At 43.5% G+C, this 19,052-nt stretch overlaps 1 protein-coding gene across 4 annotated transcripts in view; it reads right to left on the minus strand.

Moving 5' to 3' along the window:
* Mia3 (MIA SH3 domain ER export factor 3) overlaps window positions 1–14,298 on the minus strand; it is a 25,457-nt gene extending 11,159 nt beyond the window's left edge. For 3 of the 4 annotated variants that reach the window (XM_087209852.1, XM_013066515.3, XM_013066516.3), the window contains exons 1-8: window positions 14,022–14,216; window positions 13,367–13,498; window positions 11,054–11,075; window positions 8,189–8,277; window positions 7,869–7,946; window positions 7,671–7,781; window positions 303–374; window positions 66–170 (exon numbers count right to left, since the gene is read on the minus strand). In XM_087209852.1, coding sequence (XP_087065978.1) covers window positions 66–170; window positions 303–374; window positions 7,671–7,781; window positions 7,869–7,946; window positions 8,189–8,277; window positions 11,054–11,075; window positions 13,367–13,498; window positions 14,022–14,132 — 720 coding nt within the window. In that variant the 5' untranslated portion in view covers window positions 14,133–14,216. Of the gene's footprint in view, window positions 1–65; window positions 171–302; window positions 375–7,670; window positions 7,782–7,868; window positions 7,947–8,188; window positions 8,278–11,053; window positions 11,076–13,366; window positions 13,499–14,021 lie in introns of all 4 variants that reach the window. The other variant, XM_087209853.1, reaches the window with a different exon arrangement.
* Between the last annotated feature and the right edge of the window lie 4,754 nt (window positions 14,299–19,052).

The following is a 19,052-nucleotide window of genomic DNA, read 5'->3' on the forward strand; positions in this document are numbered from 1 at the left end:
GAAGAGGGCTACGAGGTAAGGACCCTGGGTTTTCTAATCTGAGTCACTGCTGACTGGACGTTTACCTGCGCTTTCTTCTTCTTCAGCCTCGCATTTTCCTCTTGGACCTGCTGGCACTCAGACTTCACCTTTTCTTCACTGACCTTGGCTTCATTCAGGGCAATCTGGACCTAATGCAGAACACTCCTATTCCTGAGCTGCTGCCAGGGGAAGGAAGGGCCACCTTTCCACCCAGAGCACGTATGGACACCGTTACCGTCCGTCCACAACAAACCTAAGACAGGAAGTGCAGGCAGCCTTACCTCTGATAATTCTGAGGCATTCACTGCAATAACGTCCTTTAACTTCTCTATAGATTTCCTATTTTCCAGTATCTGCCATGGAAACACAGAACACAAAATATGCATTAGGATTTTGGGAGAAACACCAATATGGATGCTAAAAAAAAAAGATATATATTACCAAAACATACGCCAAGCCATCCACCATGTTTTAGGTAAAAACTGGGACCCAATTTGGCCTTGGGGGAAAAATCAAGAGCTTAACGAGATGGGGGAAAAGAATTGAAGCCAATATTTCATGGCACCCACAACCTTCATGGTGACCACAAAGGCAACATTGTGTGAAAAAATGTTGAAGTAAACCAGTTAAAATTAATAGTTTTTTTCTGGTGAGAGAGAAACAAAAATGCCTCAAGGTCACTTTAAAAATACTCATGCCCACCACTCCCAGCCCCGAGGAAGGAGCTTCCGGGCCACTGTTCCACCACTCCCAGCTCAGAGGAGGTGAGCGGCATGGGCGCCAATAGCACCCCCACCCCTTGTCAAAATGAGAAGACACGTAAACAAGTCTCAAAACCAGACTTCCAGATCACGGGCAGCAACCCCAAAGGGAAATGAGATGGAACACTCTGATACTCAACCACCTGGACCCACTGAACTGGCAAGCAAAGAGGAATCCCGAAAAAATGAAATCAGAAATAATTTCTCAGATAACAGCAGAGTTTGTGCCCATAGTGCAAAACATGATTAATAAATCTAGAGAGGACACACATAAAAAAAATGGAGGAGCTGAGGAACATGATGGAATCCCAACATAGGAAACAAATGGAATCCATAAAACAGATGCAAACAGATTTCCAGGAGATTAACAACTCCACTGAAAGTCTACAGAGCAGAATGAGCCAAGTGAGGATAGAATTTCACATACAGAAGATAAGATTGCAATTAGTGACCAGGAAAAGAAAAACTGCTTCAAAATTGTAAGGGAACATGAGAAATCAATCCAGCAGCTGCTAGACGATGCAAAGAAGAATAACACAGGACTGATCGGAGTCAATGAAGAAACAGGAGAGAGTGCAGATGACATCAAAAAACTGTTCATAGGCCCCTCACAAGGTTTTGGAAGCGGGCCCTTGTGTTTGGGTTTCCTGAGTAGCTGGGAAAAGACTCTCAGTCACTCAAGTTATTCATGGCTCGTGTATTCTGGGCAAGTGAATGAGTTGGAAATGGAGAACACAGTATCTTCCCCAAAGAACTAAAGATATTATACTATAGCAACATACGCATACCAATGTTTATAGCAGCATAATTCATAATAGCTAAATCCTGTAGCAGCCTGTATACTCACCAACAGGCAACTGGATAAAGAAAATGTGGTATCTATATATAATGGAATACTACTCAGCTAAAAGGAAGGACAAATTTGAGACATCTGTAAGAAGATGGAGGCACCTGGAAAATACAATGTTGAGTGACATAATCAGACACAAAAGTTTAAATACCATGTAGTCTCTCTTATTGAGTAAGGCAAAGTACAAAGAACGCAACAAAAGATGGACAGAAAGGGATGGATCTCTTGCAGATGGGAAGAAGTCCAAGAAAACATGGGTGACAGGAGAGGGAGAGGAAAAAGTAGTGGAATAAAGACGCTATGCATAAGACTCGAATAGCCTCAATGAATGTAAACATTTTATAAGAATGAGATAAATTTAATAATATCAACAAGAACAAAAATGGGGGAAGTAATTTAGAAGAGGTAGGAAAGGAGTCAGGAGGGAAGGAGATGGGGATTAAAAATTAAAAAGAACCAAGCTAATATGTACATGTACCACTCCCCAAGATGATTGTAAACTGCATGTATTGCAACAGATAATAATAAAAAAAGATTTTGGACTTCTGAAAACAAAAAATTGTTCATAGGGCCGGGGATTTAGCTCAGTGGTTTCTCCGCCTGCCACGCAAGCACAAGGACCCGAGTTCAATCCCTGGCACCAAAAAAAAAAATTTGTTCACAGAAGTAACGGCAGAAAACTTCCCAAGCAAGAGAAAAGAACTTGATGTATAGATAAGTGAGGCATATAGGACTCCAAATGGTCTTAATGAAAAAAAAAATCTACACATAGACATATAGTTGTTAAGATTCCAGAAACCCAACAGAACAACAAAGTTCTACAACCAGTTAGAAAAAAGAAACAAATCACATACAAAGGAAAGCCCATCAGAATCACAGCAGACTTCTCAATGCAAACCCTCAAGGCAAGAAGAACTTGGAGTGACATATTGCAAGCCCTAAAGGAAAACAGCCTCCAACACAGATTGATGTACCCTGCAAAACTATCTTTCAAAATTGATGGAGAAATAAGACACTTTCATGACAGAGAGCACCTTAGGAACTTCATGAATACCAAATCAGCATTCCAAAAAATTTTAGATAATATCCTAGGTACAGACAATGAGGACCACAACCCCAGGAAGCACAGCAGAATGAATCCATTGGGCGTGACAAGAAATTAAATGTAAAGGGGGAGAATCCAACAAAAAGAAAAAATCATGACAATAAATCAATACGTATCAGTTATAACCATCAATGTTAATGGTCTCAATTCACCAATCAAAAGAAATAGACTGGCAGAATGGGACAAGAAGCAAAATCCAACAATATGCTGGATACAAGAAACACACTTAATTCAAAAAGAAACTCCGGGATTGAAAGTTAAAGGGTGGAAAACAATACTCCATGTGACAGGAACCCTAAAAAAAGCAGGAGTAGCTAGCCTCTTTGCAGAGCAAGTGGATTTCAAACCAACACTGATTAAGAGAGACAAAGAAGGACAGTACATCCTTGTAAAGGGAACAATCCAACAGGAAGAGATGACAATCATAAATATATATGCACCAAATACTAGTGCACACAACTATATAAAACAAATACTAACGGACAAGAAAAGTCATATAAGCACTAATACAATAGTAGCGGGGGACCTCAATACCCCACTGTCACAGATAGATCAACTAGACAAAAAATAAGTAATGAAATACTAGAACTCAATCGAACTCTTGAACAAATGAACTTAACATGTTTACAGAGTGTTCCATCCCACAAAATCAGAATACACATTCTTTTCAGCTGCACACAGGTCGTTCTCCAAAATAGACCACATACTCGCTCAAAGAACACGTTTACGTAAATTCAAAGGAATTGAAGTTATCCCCTGCATATTATCAGACCATAGTGTGATGAAATTGGAGATCAATAGCAAAAGAAACCGCAAAAATTTCATAAACACATGGAAATTGAACAACACACTTCTGAATAACCAAAGGGTCACAGAGGAAATGAAAGAAGAAATCAGACAGTTCCTTCAATTAAATGACAGTGACAATACTACATATCAGAATCTATGGGACACAATGAAAGCAGTCTTACCAGGGAAATTCATAGCAGTGAATATTCACATTAGGAAAACAGAGTGAGCCCAATTAAACAACCTGATGCTGAACCTCAAGCTTCTAGAAAAAGAAAAGCAAGATAAACCCAATGCTCATACAAGGGAGGAAATTATAAAGATCAAGCAGAAAGCAATTCAATGGAAATTAAGAGAAGATACAAAAAAATCAATGAAGCCAAGAGTTGGTTCTTCTAAATAATAAACAAAATTGACAAACCCTTAGCCAACTTTATAAGAAAAAGGAAAGAAATGGCCCAAATCCATGCAATTAGGAATGAAAAGGGTGAAATTACAACAGACCCAGCAGAAATCCAGATGATCATCAATACCTACTTCCAGAACCTATACGCCAATAAGATGGAAAACTCAGAAGAAATGGACAGATTCCTGGATACGTATGAATTCAAAAGTTGAATGAAGATGACCTAAAAATTCTAAACAATACAGTATCAATCAATGAAATTGAAAACGTAATTAAAAACTTATCAACTAAGAAAAGCCTGGGCCCTGATGGCTTCACTGCCGAATTCTACAAGACATTTAGAGGAACTGCTGCCACTACTGTTTAAACTCTTCAATGAAATTGAAAGGGAAGCAATACTCCCAAATTCATTCCTGGAAGCAAGCATCACCTTGATCCCCAAAGCAGAGAAAGACCCAACTGAAAAAGAGAACTATAGGCCAATCTCACTAATGAACATAGATGCAAAAATCCTTAATAAGGTAATGCCAAACAGAATGCAGAAGATCATCAAGAAGATCATACAACCTGATCAAGTGGGATTCATCCCAGGGATGCAGGGATGGTTCAACATACACAAATCAATCAATGTAATACACTCTATCAATAGAGCCAAGGACAAAAACCATGTGATTATCTCCATAGATGCAGAAAAAGCATTTGACAAAATCCAACATGCATTTATGATAAAAACCTTACAAAAACCTGGAATAGGCTCACTGGTTTCACTGCCTGCTGTGCAAGCACAAGGACCCAAGTTCGATCCCCGGTACCAAAAAAAAAAAAAAAAAAAATTGGAATAGATGATCTCTACCTCAATCTGATAAAAGCCATCTATGAAAAACCAACAGCCAGTATCATACTAAATGGTCAAAAACTGAAATCTTTCACACTAAAATTAGGAACAAGACAAAGATGTCCACTATCACCACTCTTGTTCAATATAGTTCTGGAAACATTAGCCATGGCAATTAGACAAGAGAAAGAAATAAAAGGAATAAAGATAGGAAATGGAGAAGTCAAATTGTCATTATTTGCAGATGACATGATACTCTATATAGAAGACTCCAAGAACTCCACCAAAAGTCTTCTAGACTTAATAACCAAATTCAGTGGAGTAGCTGCATACAAGGTCAACACACAAAAATCAATAGCTTTCCTCTACACGAACAATAGGCTCACTGAGAGAGAAATAGGGCAAACAATTCCTTTCACAATAGCATCCCAAAACCGAAATTCCTAGGAATCAACCTAATGAAAGAAATCAAAGACCTCTTCTCTGAAAACTATAGCCCTCTGAAAAGAGAGACTGAAGGAGATATTAGAAAATGGAAAGACATCCCCTGCTCCTGGGTAGGAAGGATCAATATAGTGAAAATGGCCATACTCCCAAAACTGCTACATAGATTCTATGCAATCCCAGTCGAAATCCCAGCAACATGCTTCACAGACCTTGAGAAAACAATCCATAAATGGATTTGGAACAAGAAGAGATCCAGTATAGCAAAAGCAATTCTAGGTAACAGAGACATGGCAGGGGGTATCACAATCCCCAACCTGTAACTATACTACAAAGCTACTGTGATGAAAACAGCATGGTACTGGCAAAGAAACAGACCTGAGAACCAGTGGAACAGATTAGAAGATGCAGAAACAAGACCAGACACACTCAGCCATCTCATCTTCGATAAAGGAGCCAACCACCCTCACTGGAGGAAAGACAGACTCTTTAATAAATGGTGCTGGAAAAATTGGGTTTCAACTTGCCAAAGATTAAAACTAGACCTATATCTCTCACCATGCACTAAACTAAAATCAAAATGGATTAAAGATCTAAATATTAAAATAGAAATGCTGAACAGGCCGGAACAGAGGTTAGGTAGAACTCTTGATGACATTGGTGCAGGAAAAGATTTTATGAACAAAACCTCAGTTGCCCGTGAACTAGCACAAATAATAAGTGGGATCTCTTCTTATTAAAAAGCTTCTGCACAGAAGAGAAACCACCAGCACTGTGAAGAGCCAACCCACAATGTGGGAAAAAGTCTTCACTTGCTGTTCCTCAGACAAAGGTCTACTATCTCAAATCTATAAAGAACTTAAAAAATCAGACTTCCCAAATTTAAAGATCCAATCGAAAACAGGCATCTGAAATGAACAGACATTTCTCAGACAAAGTAGAAACAGCAGATAAATATATGAAAAAGTGTTCAACATCACGGGTCATTCAAGAGATGCAGATGAAAACAACACTGAGATTCCTCCTCACCCTGGAAAGAATGGCTATCATGAAATCAACCAATAACAAATGCTGGCGGGGCTGTGGGGAAAGAGGAACCCTGCTTCACTGCTGGTGGGAGTGTAGACTGGTGCAACCACTGTGGAAATCAGTATGGAGATACCTCAAAGAACTAGGACTGGAAGTCCCATTTGACCCAGCTATTCCCCTGCTGGGGATCTTCCCCAAAGAATTAAAAGAATCATACCACAGTGATATATGTGCACCCATGTTCATAGCAGCACAATTTGTAATAGCTAAAGCTTCGAAGCAGCCCAAATGCCCATTAACTGGAGACTGGATAAAGAAAATGTGGGGTTTTTTAATAAAATGGAGTAGTACTCAGCCATAAAAAATGAGAAATTAGACATTTATTGCTAAATGGATGTATATTGAGACCATACTCTTAAGTGAAATAAACAGGGCACACATGTGTAAATACCAAATAGTTTCTCTGGTGTGAGAAACTGAAGATATAAATAAGAACTAAAAGGTATAATAGGTAATGTGAAATAGGAAGAACAGGAGCAAAGGGGAAGGGGAAGTGGGAGGGGAAGGGAAAGGAAAGAAGGGAATGGAATTAATATGAGAAAATGAAAAAATGAAAACAAAGTCTGTAAATAGGAGTGGAGGGGTTGAAGGGAGGGCAGGGGAAGGGGGAAAAATAAGAACCAAGAGAGACTATGTAAAGGTGTAAATTTCCAATGATGAATGTCATTATAGTGTATAGGTAAACTGTACCAATACAATAATATTTAAATAAATTAATAAGTAAATAAATTTTTTAAAAAATAAAAATACTCATGCCTGAATTAAAAATAATAGAATTTCAGGGAGGACAGACAGATGTCATGTGCAGAATTTCAAAATATTTATGAAGATATTGGCTCCTCAAGCGACCCTAAGTCTCCGCCCTTTAACTGCAGGTTGTGTGCCATAACTTCCTTCCAAAAAGTATGGCGTGCAAAGGGTTTGGAATGCTCACTCACCAGGTGTGAGAGTTCAGCAGGGGATCAAGCGCAGCAAGGGGTGGGAAATGTGAGAGCCCTCCTATTATGTTTACAACTTTTATGTAACTCTAAAACTATTCTAAAGATATAAAGTCTAGCAAAAAAAAGAACTCTGCAAAATCAAATCAAACATTGTACACAGACTATTCAACTGGACCATAGTCTGTCAGCGCTTCTGTGTGTCTCAGAGGATACAGCAAAGCAATATGAAAATTATCCAGGCTTGACGATCAAAACACTTCCCAGGCCCATAAAAATATCCTATTGGATTAGTACTGAAAATCTCACAAAATGGGGACAAGCACGTTCAATTCTGTTATTCCTAATCTTTAGTTAACAGCATGGGAAAAGTTCAACTAATTTACAAATAGTTCAGAAATCAAATTATAGTAACAGCAGCAAAACTCTTACCAAATCCTGATTTTTCACATTCTTTTCTTGCTCAGATTCTAACATAACACGAAGATTTTTAGCTGTGTCACCCAGAATTTCACTATTTCCTTCAAGTACTTTGATTTTATCCTAGAAGAAAAGGTGTTAAGAGTAGCAATAGTCATTACACTTGCTTTTGCTTCTAGAATATAATTCCCAAAAGAGAAGGATTTTTACCTTATATTTAATTGCTTCCTCGGAGAGAATCATATTTTCTTTCTTGGTATCCTGAACAAGCTTCTTTGATTCCTTGATCTATGTAAAATAGAGCATTCAGAACTAAGGACTATAAATCACAGTGCTGTTAAAACTTCTTTAGGCAACCCCTCAGAGAGAAAGCAGGACTTTATACAGGAGATGGCGCTTAAGAGCTATAGGGCTCGCAGGAAATACTGAAGTAAGAAAATGCGACTCAAAGACACCCTGCTCAGTGAGCTACACCACAGCCGACGTAAGTCAAGCTGGGACCAGGGGAAAACCCGGAGCAATGACTATACCTTCTGTTCATAATCTGACAATTTCTGTACAAGCTCTGTATTTGCCTTTGTGGTATTCTTCACCTTTTCAGCAATCTGCTGTTCAGTGACTAAAAAGAGGAAAAATCCAGAAGATTATTATAAGCACTAAATGAAACCAAGCCGCTCAATGTAGCAGAGCAGACACCCTGTGTGGTACAGTGAGAAACAAGACCTAGCACAACCATCAGGCCTTTACAAAGAAATCAGCAGCTAACAGCAGCAGTGTATAAGATAGTATTAAAATTTAAGAAAAATATAGTGACGCCCACTATCACCACTCCTGTTCAATATAGTTCTGGAAACATTAGCCACAGCAATTAGAAAAGAGAAAGAAATAAAAGGAATAAAGATGGGAAAGGAAGAAGTGAAACTGTCGTTATTTGCTGATGATATGATACTTTACATAGAAGACCCAAAAAACTCTGCCAAAAGACTTCTAGACTTAATTGACAGATTCAGTAGAGTAGCTGGATACAAGGTCAACACTCAAAAAACAATAGCGTTCTTGTACACAAATAACAACTCACTGAGAGAAAATTAGGGAAACAATTCCTTTTACAATAGCATCCAAAAATAAGGAAATATCTGGGAATCAACCTAACAAAGGAAGCAAAAGACCTCTATGCTGAAAACTATAGCACTCTGAAATAAAGAGATCAAGGAGGATATAAGAAAATCGAAAGACATCCCTCGTTCCTGGGTAGGAAGAACCAATATAGTGGAAATGGTTATACTTCCAAAACTACTATATAGATTTAATGCAATGCCAACTGAAATTCCAACAGTATACTTCATTGAACTAAAGAAAACAATCCAAAAATTCATTTGGAACCAGAAGAGATCTAGAATAGCAAAAGCAATTCTAGGCATCAAAGACATGCCAGAAGATATCACAATCCCCAACCTGAAACTATACTACAAAGCTACTGTGATAAAAACATCACGGTACTGGCAAAGAAACAGGCCCAAGGATCAGTGGAATGGATTAGAAGATGCAGAAACAACTACAGATATACTTAGCCACCTCATCTTAAAACTAGACCCATATCTATCACCATGCATGAAACTAAGATCGAAGTGGATTAAAGATCTAAATATTAAAACAGAAACACTAAACTTGCTGAAAGATAAGTTAGGTAGAACTCTTCAAGACATTGGCATAGGAAAAGACTTCATGAACAAAACGTCAGTAGCACGGGAACTAGCACAAAGAATCAGTAACTGGGATCTCATCTTATTAAAAAGCTTCTGCACTGCAAGAGAAACCACCAACAGAGCTAACAGACAACCTACAAGGTGAGAAAAAAATTTTAGCAGCTGTACCTCAGACAGTTGTACCTCAGAATATATAAAGAACTGAAAAAAATCAGACCCCCCCCCCAATTCAAAGACCCAATTCAAAAATGGGCATCTGAAATGAACAGACATTTCTCAGACAAAGTAAAAGCAGCAAATAAACGTTTGAAAAAATGTTCAACATCACTGGTCACTCGAGAGATACAGATGAAAACAACAATGAGATTCCACCTCACCCCAGAAAGAATGGCTGCTATCAAGAAATCAACCAATAACAAATGCTGGCGGGGCTGTGGGGAGAAAGGAACCCTTCTCCATTGGTGGTGGGAGTGCAGACTGGTGCAACCACCGTGGAAATCAGTATGGAGATACCTCAAAAAACTAGGGCCAGAGGTCCCATTTGACCCAGCTATTCCCCTACTAGGTATCTGCCCCAAAGAATTAAAAGAATCATACCACAGCGATATATGTGCAACCATGTTTATAGAGGCACAGTTTGTAATAGCTAAAGCTTGGAAACAGCCCAAGTGCCCATCAACTGGAAACTGGATAAAGAAGATGTGGTTTTTTTAATAAAATGGAGTACTACTCAGCCATAAAGAACGAGAAACTGGAGACATTTATAGCTAAATGGATGCACATTAAGGCCATACTCTTAAGTGAAATAGGACCCACATGTGTAAATACCAAATAGTTTCTCTAGTGTAAGAAACTGAAAGTGTAAATAGGGATTAAAATGATTAAAATGAATAATTGATAATCTGAAATAGGAAGAAAAGTCCCAAGGGGTTGGGGTGATGGGAGGAGATGGGGAAAGGAAAGGGAAAGGAAAAATTATGAGAAAAGAAAAAAATGGAAACAAAGTCTATGTAAAAAGGGTGGAGGGGGGTGAAGGGTGCACAGGGAATGAGAAAAAAATAAGAAGCAAGATACATCATGTACAGGTACAAGCACCCAATGACAAATGTAAACGTATTGTATACCTACAATGTACCAATAAAAGAATTTAAGCAACAAAAAAAAATAAGAAAAATATAGTGACACTTGCTTCAATGAGACGGCAATTTTATTTCAAAAAGTAGGAAATACAGTAAAATGTTATATAGCTTGATAGTCCTCCCTTCACGAAACACGCTCAGAAAATGGAATCACTTCGAATAGATGCCATTTGCAAATAAAAAGAGAAAATACAAGCATACCAATTTAATTACTATTTTGCACATTACCTACTCAAAGAAATGTTTAGTGTGGGATGGAATAACTGGCACAGGAACACTGCCCCTCATGATGCTTCCACATTACAGCAGCATGAGGTCAGTCTGCTCCGGGCACACGAATCACCTCCCTCTGCCCACAGCTGCTGCCCCTCAGCCTGCCTCAGCGGGTACAGTCAGCGTCCTCTAGACTGCCAGGGGGGCAGCCCAATGTGGGGCCGCTAAGAAGTCAATCAGATGCCAAAAGTCACTGCACCTCCTCCTCCTAGCTACCTAGAGCTCCTCCCAAACTGAGACAGATAGACGGTTCCCACAAGTAAGCCTAAGGACTTACCTTGATAGATTCTCTCCCTTACCTAGAAGGGAAAGAAAATTAAACTTGACGTCAAATATTTGATTAATAAAAATATACAGTTTCCTAATATAACAGTCAGAATCATAACCAAATGAAAATTTAATAACTGGTTCAGGATAAATCCATATGATTAGAAAATAAGGAAAGATTAAAAAGCATTTCAGATCATTCGTGATATGTTATCAACAGCCTCTGATACAGAGGAACATTAAGGTGTGTGTCTTCCTTCTCAGCTACACATATGCTTCTCTGCCAGTATCAAGAGAGCACCAGGCTTGAGATGACCACTACCTCTAATAAAGAAATGCTTACTGTTTTTATAACACGCACCCTGACTATTTATTCAGAATTATTTACTTGACAACCCCAAACAGCCAGCATGAAGTCTAGAAATGAGGACTGTACGGAAGGACTGGGGAGCAAGATCAACAGCATAATCTCTGCCGAAGCTATGCCTCTTCCACTCACCGGGAGACACCTCAGACACCCTACTCCAAGCTCTCTTCGCTCAATTTTGAAATAATCTCATATGCTACATCATCTGGTCTCCCCAGACCACAAAAACAGTTAGTAGTAAATCTGAGTGGAAGGGAAGACGTCAGGGGAAGAGAGACCACAGCTAACGACGTCCAGGAAGGGCAACGACTGAGCACTTCCCAGGGCAAGGGCGACTTCTGGGGTAATAAAACCTGAACTGTGACTAATTAAACACCGAAGCTAAATCCTCTGTAACTCAGACGCTGTCTCTCCTTCCGAGTGTTCCAGACAGTGAGGGGACCTGAGGTCAGCCCACTGGTCAGCCCCTGACCACAGCGTGGGGACAAACGTCCTTGCCTCCCATTATAGAAGTGACTGCTCCTACCCCGAGGACCCAGGCCACTAGCAGGGGACAGTGGGAAGAGAGCTCAGGTGCCAGCTGTCAGCACAGAGGCCCAGTGGCCAGTGGCCAGCGCCAGCAGCAGCAGCAGCTGCGAGGAAACCGGGAGCCCTGCGGGGGAACAGCTTCAGGGGAGGAGCAGGGGAAACAGGACACCTCTTCACACCACACACACTTCCACTTGGCCTTCCAGACTCTTCCCTTTTATTCAAGAAACGTTCAGTGAGATTAGAAGACTCTTCACAAGGGCCACAGATTTAGCTCAGTGGTTTCGCCGCCTGTTGCGCAAGGGCAAGGACCCGAGTCTGATCCCTGGTAGCAACAAAACAAAACAAAACAAAACAAAAACAGAAAACTCTTCCTAAGAATCCAGGTAAAAGGACGCTTCTTTTTAAGAAGGCATTGTTTTGGTTTTGTTTGTTGTGGTACTGAGGACTGACCCCGGAGCCTTCACACTGAGCTACATCCTCAGCCTTCCCATTATGATGATGATGATGATGATGATGATGATGATGATGATGATTTTGGTACCGGGGATCAATCAAACTTGGGTCCTTGCGCTTGTGCAGCAGGTGGCGAAACCACTGAGCTAAATCCCCGGCCCCTCCCATTATTTTTTATTTTGAGACAGGCTCTTGCTAAGTCACCAAGTTGCCCAGGCTGCGCTCAAACTTGGAATCCTCCCGCCTCAGGCTCCCTTGATGCTGCGGCTGCAGGCAGACACACACCACTAGGCCTCGCATCACCTAGATGTTTCTTCCTTTTTACTGCATTTCTCTGGGGCCTCTTTCCCTGTGATATGTACGTGTTTTGTACCACAGTCTAGCAACACTTCACAGTCTGTCCCGCTTGGCGGCACCACTGAGCTAAATCACGGCCCTGTTTCCCCTTTCCCCACTTCACATTGAGGTGTGAGTGAGCATGCTCTGGGCCTTCTGCCTGTGAAATACACAGCAGCCTAACAGCCCATTGTGTGGACATAAATGGGACAATACAATTCCCTAATGTACATTACTTAGGTTGTGCCAAGTTTTCACTCTATTAAATAATATTCCATCAAACACCCCTGTACAAAATCTTTAACACATAATTTCTTCAGTATAGATTACCGATACACCAAATAAAAGGGATTGATATTTCCTATCCTGTTTTTTATCCCATTTAAAAAGCTTGTGATACATATAATTATTAAACTGTTTTTCAGGACGGCTATAAGAATCCTCAAGTCTACTAACAGTGGACATGGTCATCTTGGTCTCTTAAGTCTGTACCAACACCAAGATTACACTAGATTCAGGAAATTAGCCTGAATTATAACATTAATTTGTTTATGTTACTAAATGAAAAACAAAAGGGCCAAGGATTATAAAATACTCGATGTATTTATAAGTCAAAGTATAAGTTAATTTACTTACAGCAAGAACAGTTCTCCAGAAGAAAATGGCAAATGAAATGATTCCCAACACGGCAGTTAGAAGCACAGGCTTCCAGGGTAGTCCATAAAAATCAGGTCCAGGCTGAGCGTCCTCAGGCAGAGTAGCAACTAGCTGACATAGATAAGGGGGAAAGAATGGTAAAGTTTAAAAGGACAATAAAGGAATCACAGACAATCATCATCGATATTCTAAACCCACTTCCAACTCCCCTTTCATAAGAGGATCCTGGCAGTCTCACATCCTTGTTTGGCTTCTGGTGTATTTAAGCTTAATGAGTCTGAACATCTCAAACTCGAGCCTATATTTGCAGCTGGCGTTAGGCCTTTCCACGTCTAACAATGGCTAGAATCCCTCTGGATCTTGCTTAGGTAACTTGGTGTTTATTACTTAAAAAAAAACAAACCAGTACACCGGATAAAATTTAAATACACGACAGAAGCAATCGACTTGTACGGCTGCAAATAAAACCACTGTGACACCGAGAAACACAAACTGCGCGTATTCCTCTAAGACATTAAGTCTTAGCCAAGTTCCACTTTTTCGAAACGAGGCCGAGCGCGCAGTTCAGGCGGCCTACCCGGAGGAGCCGCTCGCCGCCCTCGCCCCGGGCCGCCCCGCCCCGCCCGGCCGTCACCTCCAGAAGCCGGGCCACGAGGGCAGCGTACAACACCGACAGGGGCCCCAGCAGCTCCGGGTCTCCCGGGGACACGGCGACCGCGGGCGCAGAGGCCAGCACGGCGTCCATCGCGAGCGAAGCTCGCTCCCTGCGGGCCCGGCCTCACCCCGTCCCGAAGAGGCCGCCTTCCAGGAGCCGACAGGGGGCGGGGCCGCACGACCGCGCCTTCCGCTCCGCTCCCGGAGCCGTAAACGCGCTACGGACGGTCTCCAGGGCGACGCCGCCTCGCGCCTGCGCAGGGGGAGGGGCGGGGCGAACCCCAGGGGCCGCGCGGAGCTGGGCCAGGAGGGCCCAATGAGCGAGGCCGGGGGCGGGGCCCGGGCCCGCGGCCACACGCCGACGCCGGGCCACCCAGCGCCCAGCCGCGCGCACGGCTACGTAGCCGGCGGACGCGGCTGCGCCTTCGCCCGGGAGGGCGGGGCTGCTCCCCAGGGCCAGGGCGCAGAGCAGGGGTGCGGCGGGGTCCCCGCGGGGACGGGGGGCGGAGCGTCCGCACAAACGCGGCCGGAGCCGGGAACCGCAGCCCTCCTTCTTTACTCACAGGGCGAGTTACAGAGGATCGGAAACCTGGACGCAGAAGACGAAACAACTACGTAGAAAAAGCATTGAGGGAATTTTTCTGTGTACCGAGTGGGCATATTTTTCCTGATTACGTCTCAAAAATCAAGAAGCGAAGAGGGAAAAAGGTTTGTAAATCCTTCTCTTTTTTTTCCGGTTACCCGGAACTGAGCCACCCCCCCCACCCCCCCACCCCCGCCTCAAAGGTTTGTAAATCTTAAAAATAACATAAAACAGCAACAACAACAAACTTGCCCAGCCCCTGCCTACAAAAACAAAACAGAAAGAGAGTGAAGTCGCTGGAAAAGAAATGAAGTATCGGTGCCACATGGAAGCATGCTCTGCGTAGCTCGTCCTTAACAAACCCACGCTGAGATCCAGTTCCGTGTGCCTTCCACTTGCAAGACCCAAGCCCTGAACGCCCTGGACCGTGGACACCATGAGCCCTGGCCAGGGAATGCGGGGCAGCTCCCCGCCGATTCCTGTAGAGAATGACACAACTCCTGTGACAACTGCCAGCTTCGCCTGAAACTGCCTACGGATTTACCTACCGACTCAATCCCACTTTTTCTTTGGTGGGGATGGAATCTAGGGCCTCGCACGTGCTAGGCAAGCCTCCACCACCGAACCACAGCTGGGCCCACTTGTAAAAATGTATTTCAAAGATAAGATACAGAAACAAATGTTGGAAGGATACATTTATAAAATTTTGTAATTCCACAATTATTTGTAACAACAAAAGACTGGCAACAAAATGTCCATCAATAAAAGACCTGTTGTTACAAAGGAGGGCAACATCACTGCCGCCAAAGCTAGAGTTCTCCCAACAGACGTCATTCCCAGTTTGGATCACACAGGTATGTTAGATAATCGTAAGGTTAAGAAGTCTTAGGAAACTGCGCCTAAATACTGAAAGGAAAAAGGAAACAACCTGTGTATCCAGTCGGTGGCAAAACCACAAAGATGAATGGTCTCCGGCACACCTGGGCTACAGCTTACTGAAAATCCTTAAAACATTTCCAAGAGCATCCTCCTGGTGGTAGTGTGGACCTTTAATACTGTTGTAGGACTACACTGCAAACAGGCAAATACTGTCCTGCGCCACTTGGTGAGAAGCACATCCTGGCTGACTGTGCCGTGGTCTCAGCGGAGGCCAGAGCCCTGGCACACGGGATCAGCACATACCACGGGCAATTGTGGCAGCGCGGCAGTAGCTGTGTACACTGAGACAGGCAGTAAAAATGCAAGGCGTCGGGGCGGGGATGTAGCTCAGTGGTTCTGCCACCTGCCCTGTAAGCGCAAGGACCTGAGTTTGATCCCCAGTACCAAAAAAAAGAAGGGCAATTGTCTTCGTGTGTTCCAGTGCTGAAGATGGACTCCAGGGCCTTGCACATACTGGGCGTGAGCTCTACCACTGAGGGACTCCCCCAGCCCCTAATTGTTATTCTTGATTGGACTGAAACACACTGGTTTTAAATCTATGACATTGTAACAACTCTTAGATAAGAGAAAAAAAGCTTTTTAAAAGCTCCTGAGGGCATCATTGGATAAGGCCAGGAAGGGAGCTCACTATTTTAAAAATTGTTTAAATAAAGAATCATGTAATTATCCTGCCTTCACTATACAAACCAAGTCTCAGTGTAAAGAAAAGTTGATTCTATGTTGATCTATCACCACTGTGCTACCTGTGAGATGTTAGCGGATTTCATCAATGGTACCAGTGACTAATGACATCAAAAAGAAGGACATACTAGTGTTAGATGTCTAAATGTCTCCTGGTAGAAGGATACAACATTTCCTACTGAGCAGAACTGAGCCAAATCTGACTACAAATCTGACTATCCATTCCCAAGAAATGTGAAGAACCAGAGGTGAGCTGGGGGTATAGCTCAGTGGTTAACACTTGCCTAGAATGTGTGAGGCCTGGGTTCTATTCCCAGCATAAAAGAAAGCCAAGAAGGAAGGGAGGAGGAGAGGGGAGGAGGGAGGAGAGAGGGGATTCAAGCAAGAGAAAAGCACAGAAGTGAAAAAAGAGAAGCAGAGAAGTAGGTTAAGTCATACAAGGGAGCTGTCGGTCACAAAACCTGGACCACACTTTGCCCTAGAAGCTAACAAACATTTTCCTCAATGAGGATATCGAAGCAACAGAAGAAGCCCACAGACACAGTAACTGGTATGTGACTTGGCCCCGCCAATGAAAGGGACAGACAATGGACAGAATACACAGAAAGACTGCTTTTCAGCTGGAGAACTGCAGCCAGTTCACACAGCAGGAAGGACAAGAGGGTGGGCTTCCTCGCCAGACCTTGCCATGAAAGGGGACCTGGCCACTAGTCTCACCACAGACCCAGCTGTGGGACCGGGCAAAGGGGCCCAGAGAGAGGGCAGTGACCGAGAAGTTGCTCTGGGAGTCTTCGGGGACTCCCGCAGGTAGGGCTGAGCAGAGGCAGTCCCTGTGCAGGGCGAGACTGAGGAGTGAAGGGAAGAACTGCAGAAGGGGAACAGAGCACCTGCCCACTGGCAGGTTCCCGGAGCTGACCCTGGTGGGGACAGCTGTATGGCAGCCAGCCAGAGGGAGGGGACACGGGAAAGGCACAGCCCCCAAGGGCCTGCAAATGCACTCTATGTCATTAACCATCTGGAAACAAGCAGCTCACAAAGAGAGGCCACTCTCGAGGTGGCCAGCAGAGGTCAGAGACCACCAGCCCTCGGAGGGTGGCTAGGCACCCTGACCACGTCAGGGGCCACTCTCCTCCTTGGTGTGAGTCCTTCCACAGGGTCACACAGGTGATATTCTAGAGTAACTGATCGATAACTTAAAAGAAGTTTCGTCAGTGGTGGCCTGGAGCGGGTTGGGGGCTGTTACTAGGAAAGCTCCTGAATAGAAATCTGTGAATGAAGACAATGTTCTCTCTACATGGCTGCAGTAGTGTTTACATGGGCGTGTGCATTTGTTAACACACTCACTGAGCTGTATTCCTAAGATGGGTACCTTATATGCAATTTATGTCTGATTAAATTTGACTTGAGATACATATCAACCAATGATGACATTTGCACCTCAACAAGAACCTGATTTGAACATTTTAAAATGTAAGGGATGGGATTTTAGACCAAATGTTAAGGAATCACTGTTAAGCTCAGTGATAGAGCCCTGAGTTCACTCTACTATTCTCTCTGCTTTTCTGAAAGTTTTAAATATTAAATTTATTTTTAGCTAGTACATAAAAACATAAAACTACATATTTCAAGGGTAGTAACATGCTGTCTCACTACGTGTACACAGTTTAACATTTAAATCAGATCAAACATGCCTATCTCTTCAAACATCTATCATTTCCATAGAGTAAAACTTTGAAAATTTCTACCTGCAGTATTTTGAAATTTATATTACATTATCATCTACCACCACCCTACTATTTATTCTCTCTGCTCTTGCTTATTTGAAGCTTTCTATAATAAAATACCCAGAAGTAGCTTAAAAATGAAAGTGTAACCTCAAATATCTAAGGGGTTACTCTGCAGAAGAGGAGTGAGGCTGTACTAGGGAGGTCGCAGAGAGGATCTGCCAGCAGCAAGCCGGTGCCCTGTGGTGGGCTCCGCCGGGGACTTCGGTCACAGGCTCATAGCTGTGATGCAGGGCTGGGGCAGAGCGACTGCCGCACAGTGAGGAACGGGTGAGTGGGCCAGGGTCTCCTCCAGCCCCAGATCCCTGAGGACCGGTCAGCCACGGCTAGTAATTTCCCATCTTCTAAGTGATGACTCTGGGATTTATGGCTCAAAACCCCCTTCCTGCATAAGCCTTGGACTATCATAACCGATGGGACCTGCTTTGGTTGAGGAGGACACTTTCTCCAGCCTGGCCGGGTCAGTGAGTGCCAGCTTCTGTCAGCTCTCTCAGCCCCGCCACTGGTCCAGAGCCTGCTGTCCATAGACACCACCAGGGGGCGCTGCGTCCCCATCGGGACTCCAGAGGTCAGTACAGGTCATCCGCTCAGGGAGTCTTTCTAAGAGACAGATCTGCCCAAGCCCTGGCTTGCTTCAGACCGTCGAAGGATCCCACACTGGCAGCGGTATCCTGCGCTGGCACAGGGCTTCCTTTATGATGTGGCTGGGCCCCAAGTCCACACTCACCAGTGCCAACTGTTCACACGTCCCTGGCTGCCCAAATCCCCTTTCCTGTGCTCTCCACCCCCAAACGTGTTCTCTTCTGTCGGCCGGCCCATCTGTCCAGCAGCAAACTTCCCGTCAAGACTCCCGTCCGTCCTGGGCTGCTCGAAGCAGGGCCCAGCTCCTCACCCCCTTGTCACCCCAGGCTCAGGGAGCTACCTGACAGCACTCCAGGCTCCCCCACGCAGTGCTCCCTCCCTGCCTGCACCTTGCTGCACCGACAGATGCCTCTGTCCCCTGCCAGTCTGATGGTGGTGGCCC

This window comes from Heterocephalus glaber, unplaced genomic scaffold (assembly GCF_053883595.1).
Source record: "Heterocephalus glaber isolate CG9 unplaced genomic scaffold, H.glaber_assembly_v1.0 deba00001067, whole genome shotgun sequence".
Lineage (NCBI taxonomy): Eukaryota > Metazoa > Chordata > Mammalia > Rodentia > Bathyergidae > Heterocephalus > Heterocephalus glaber.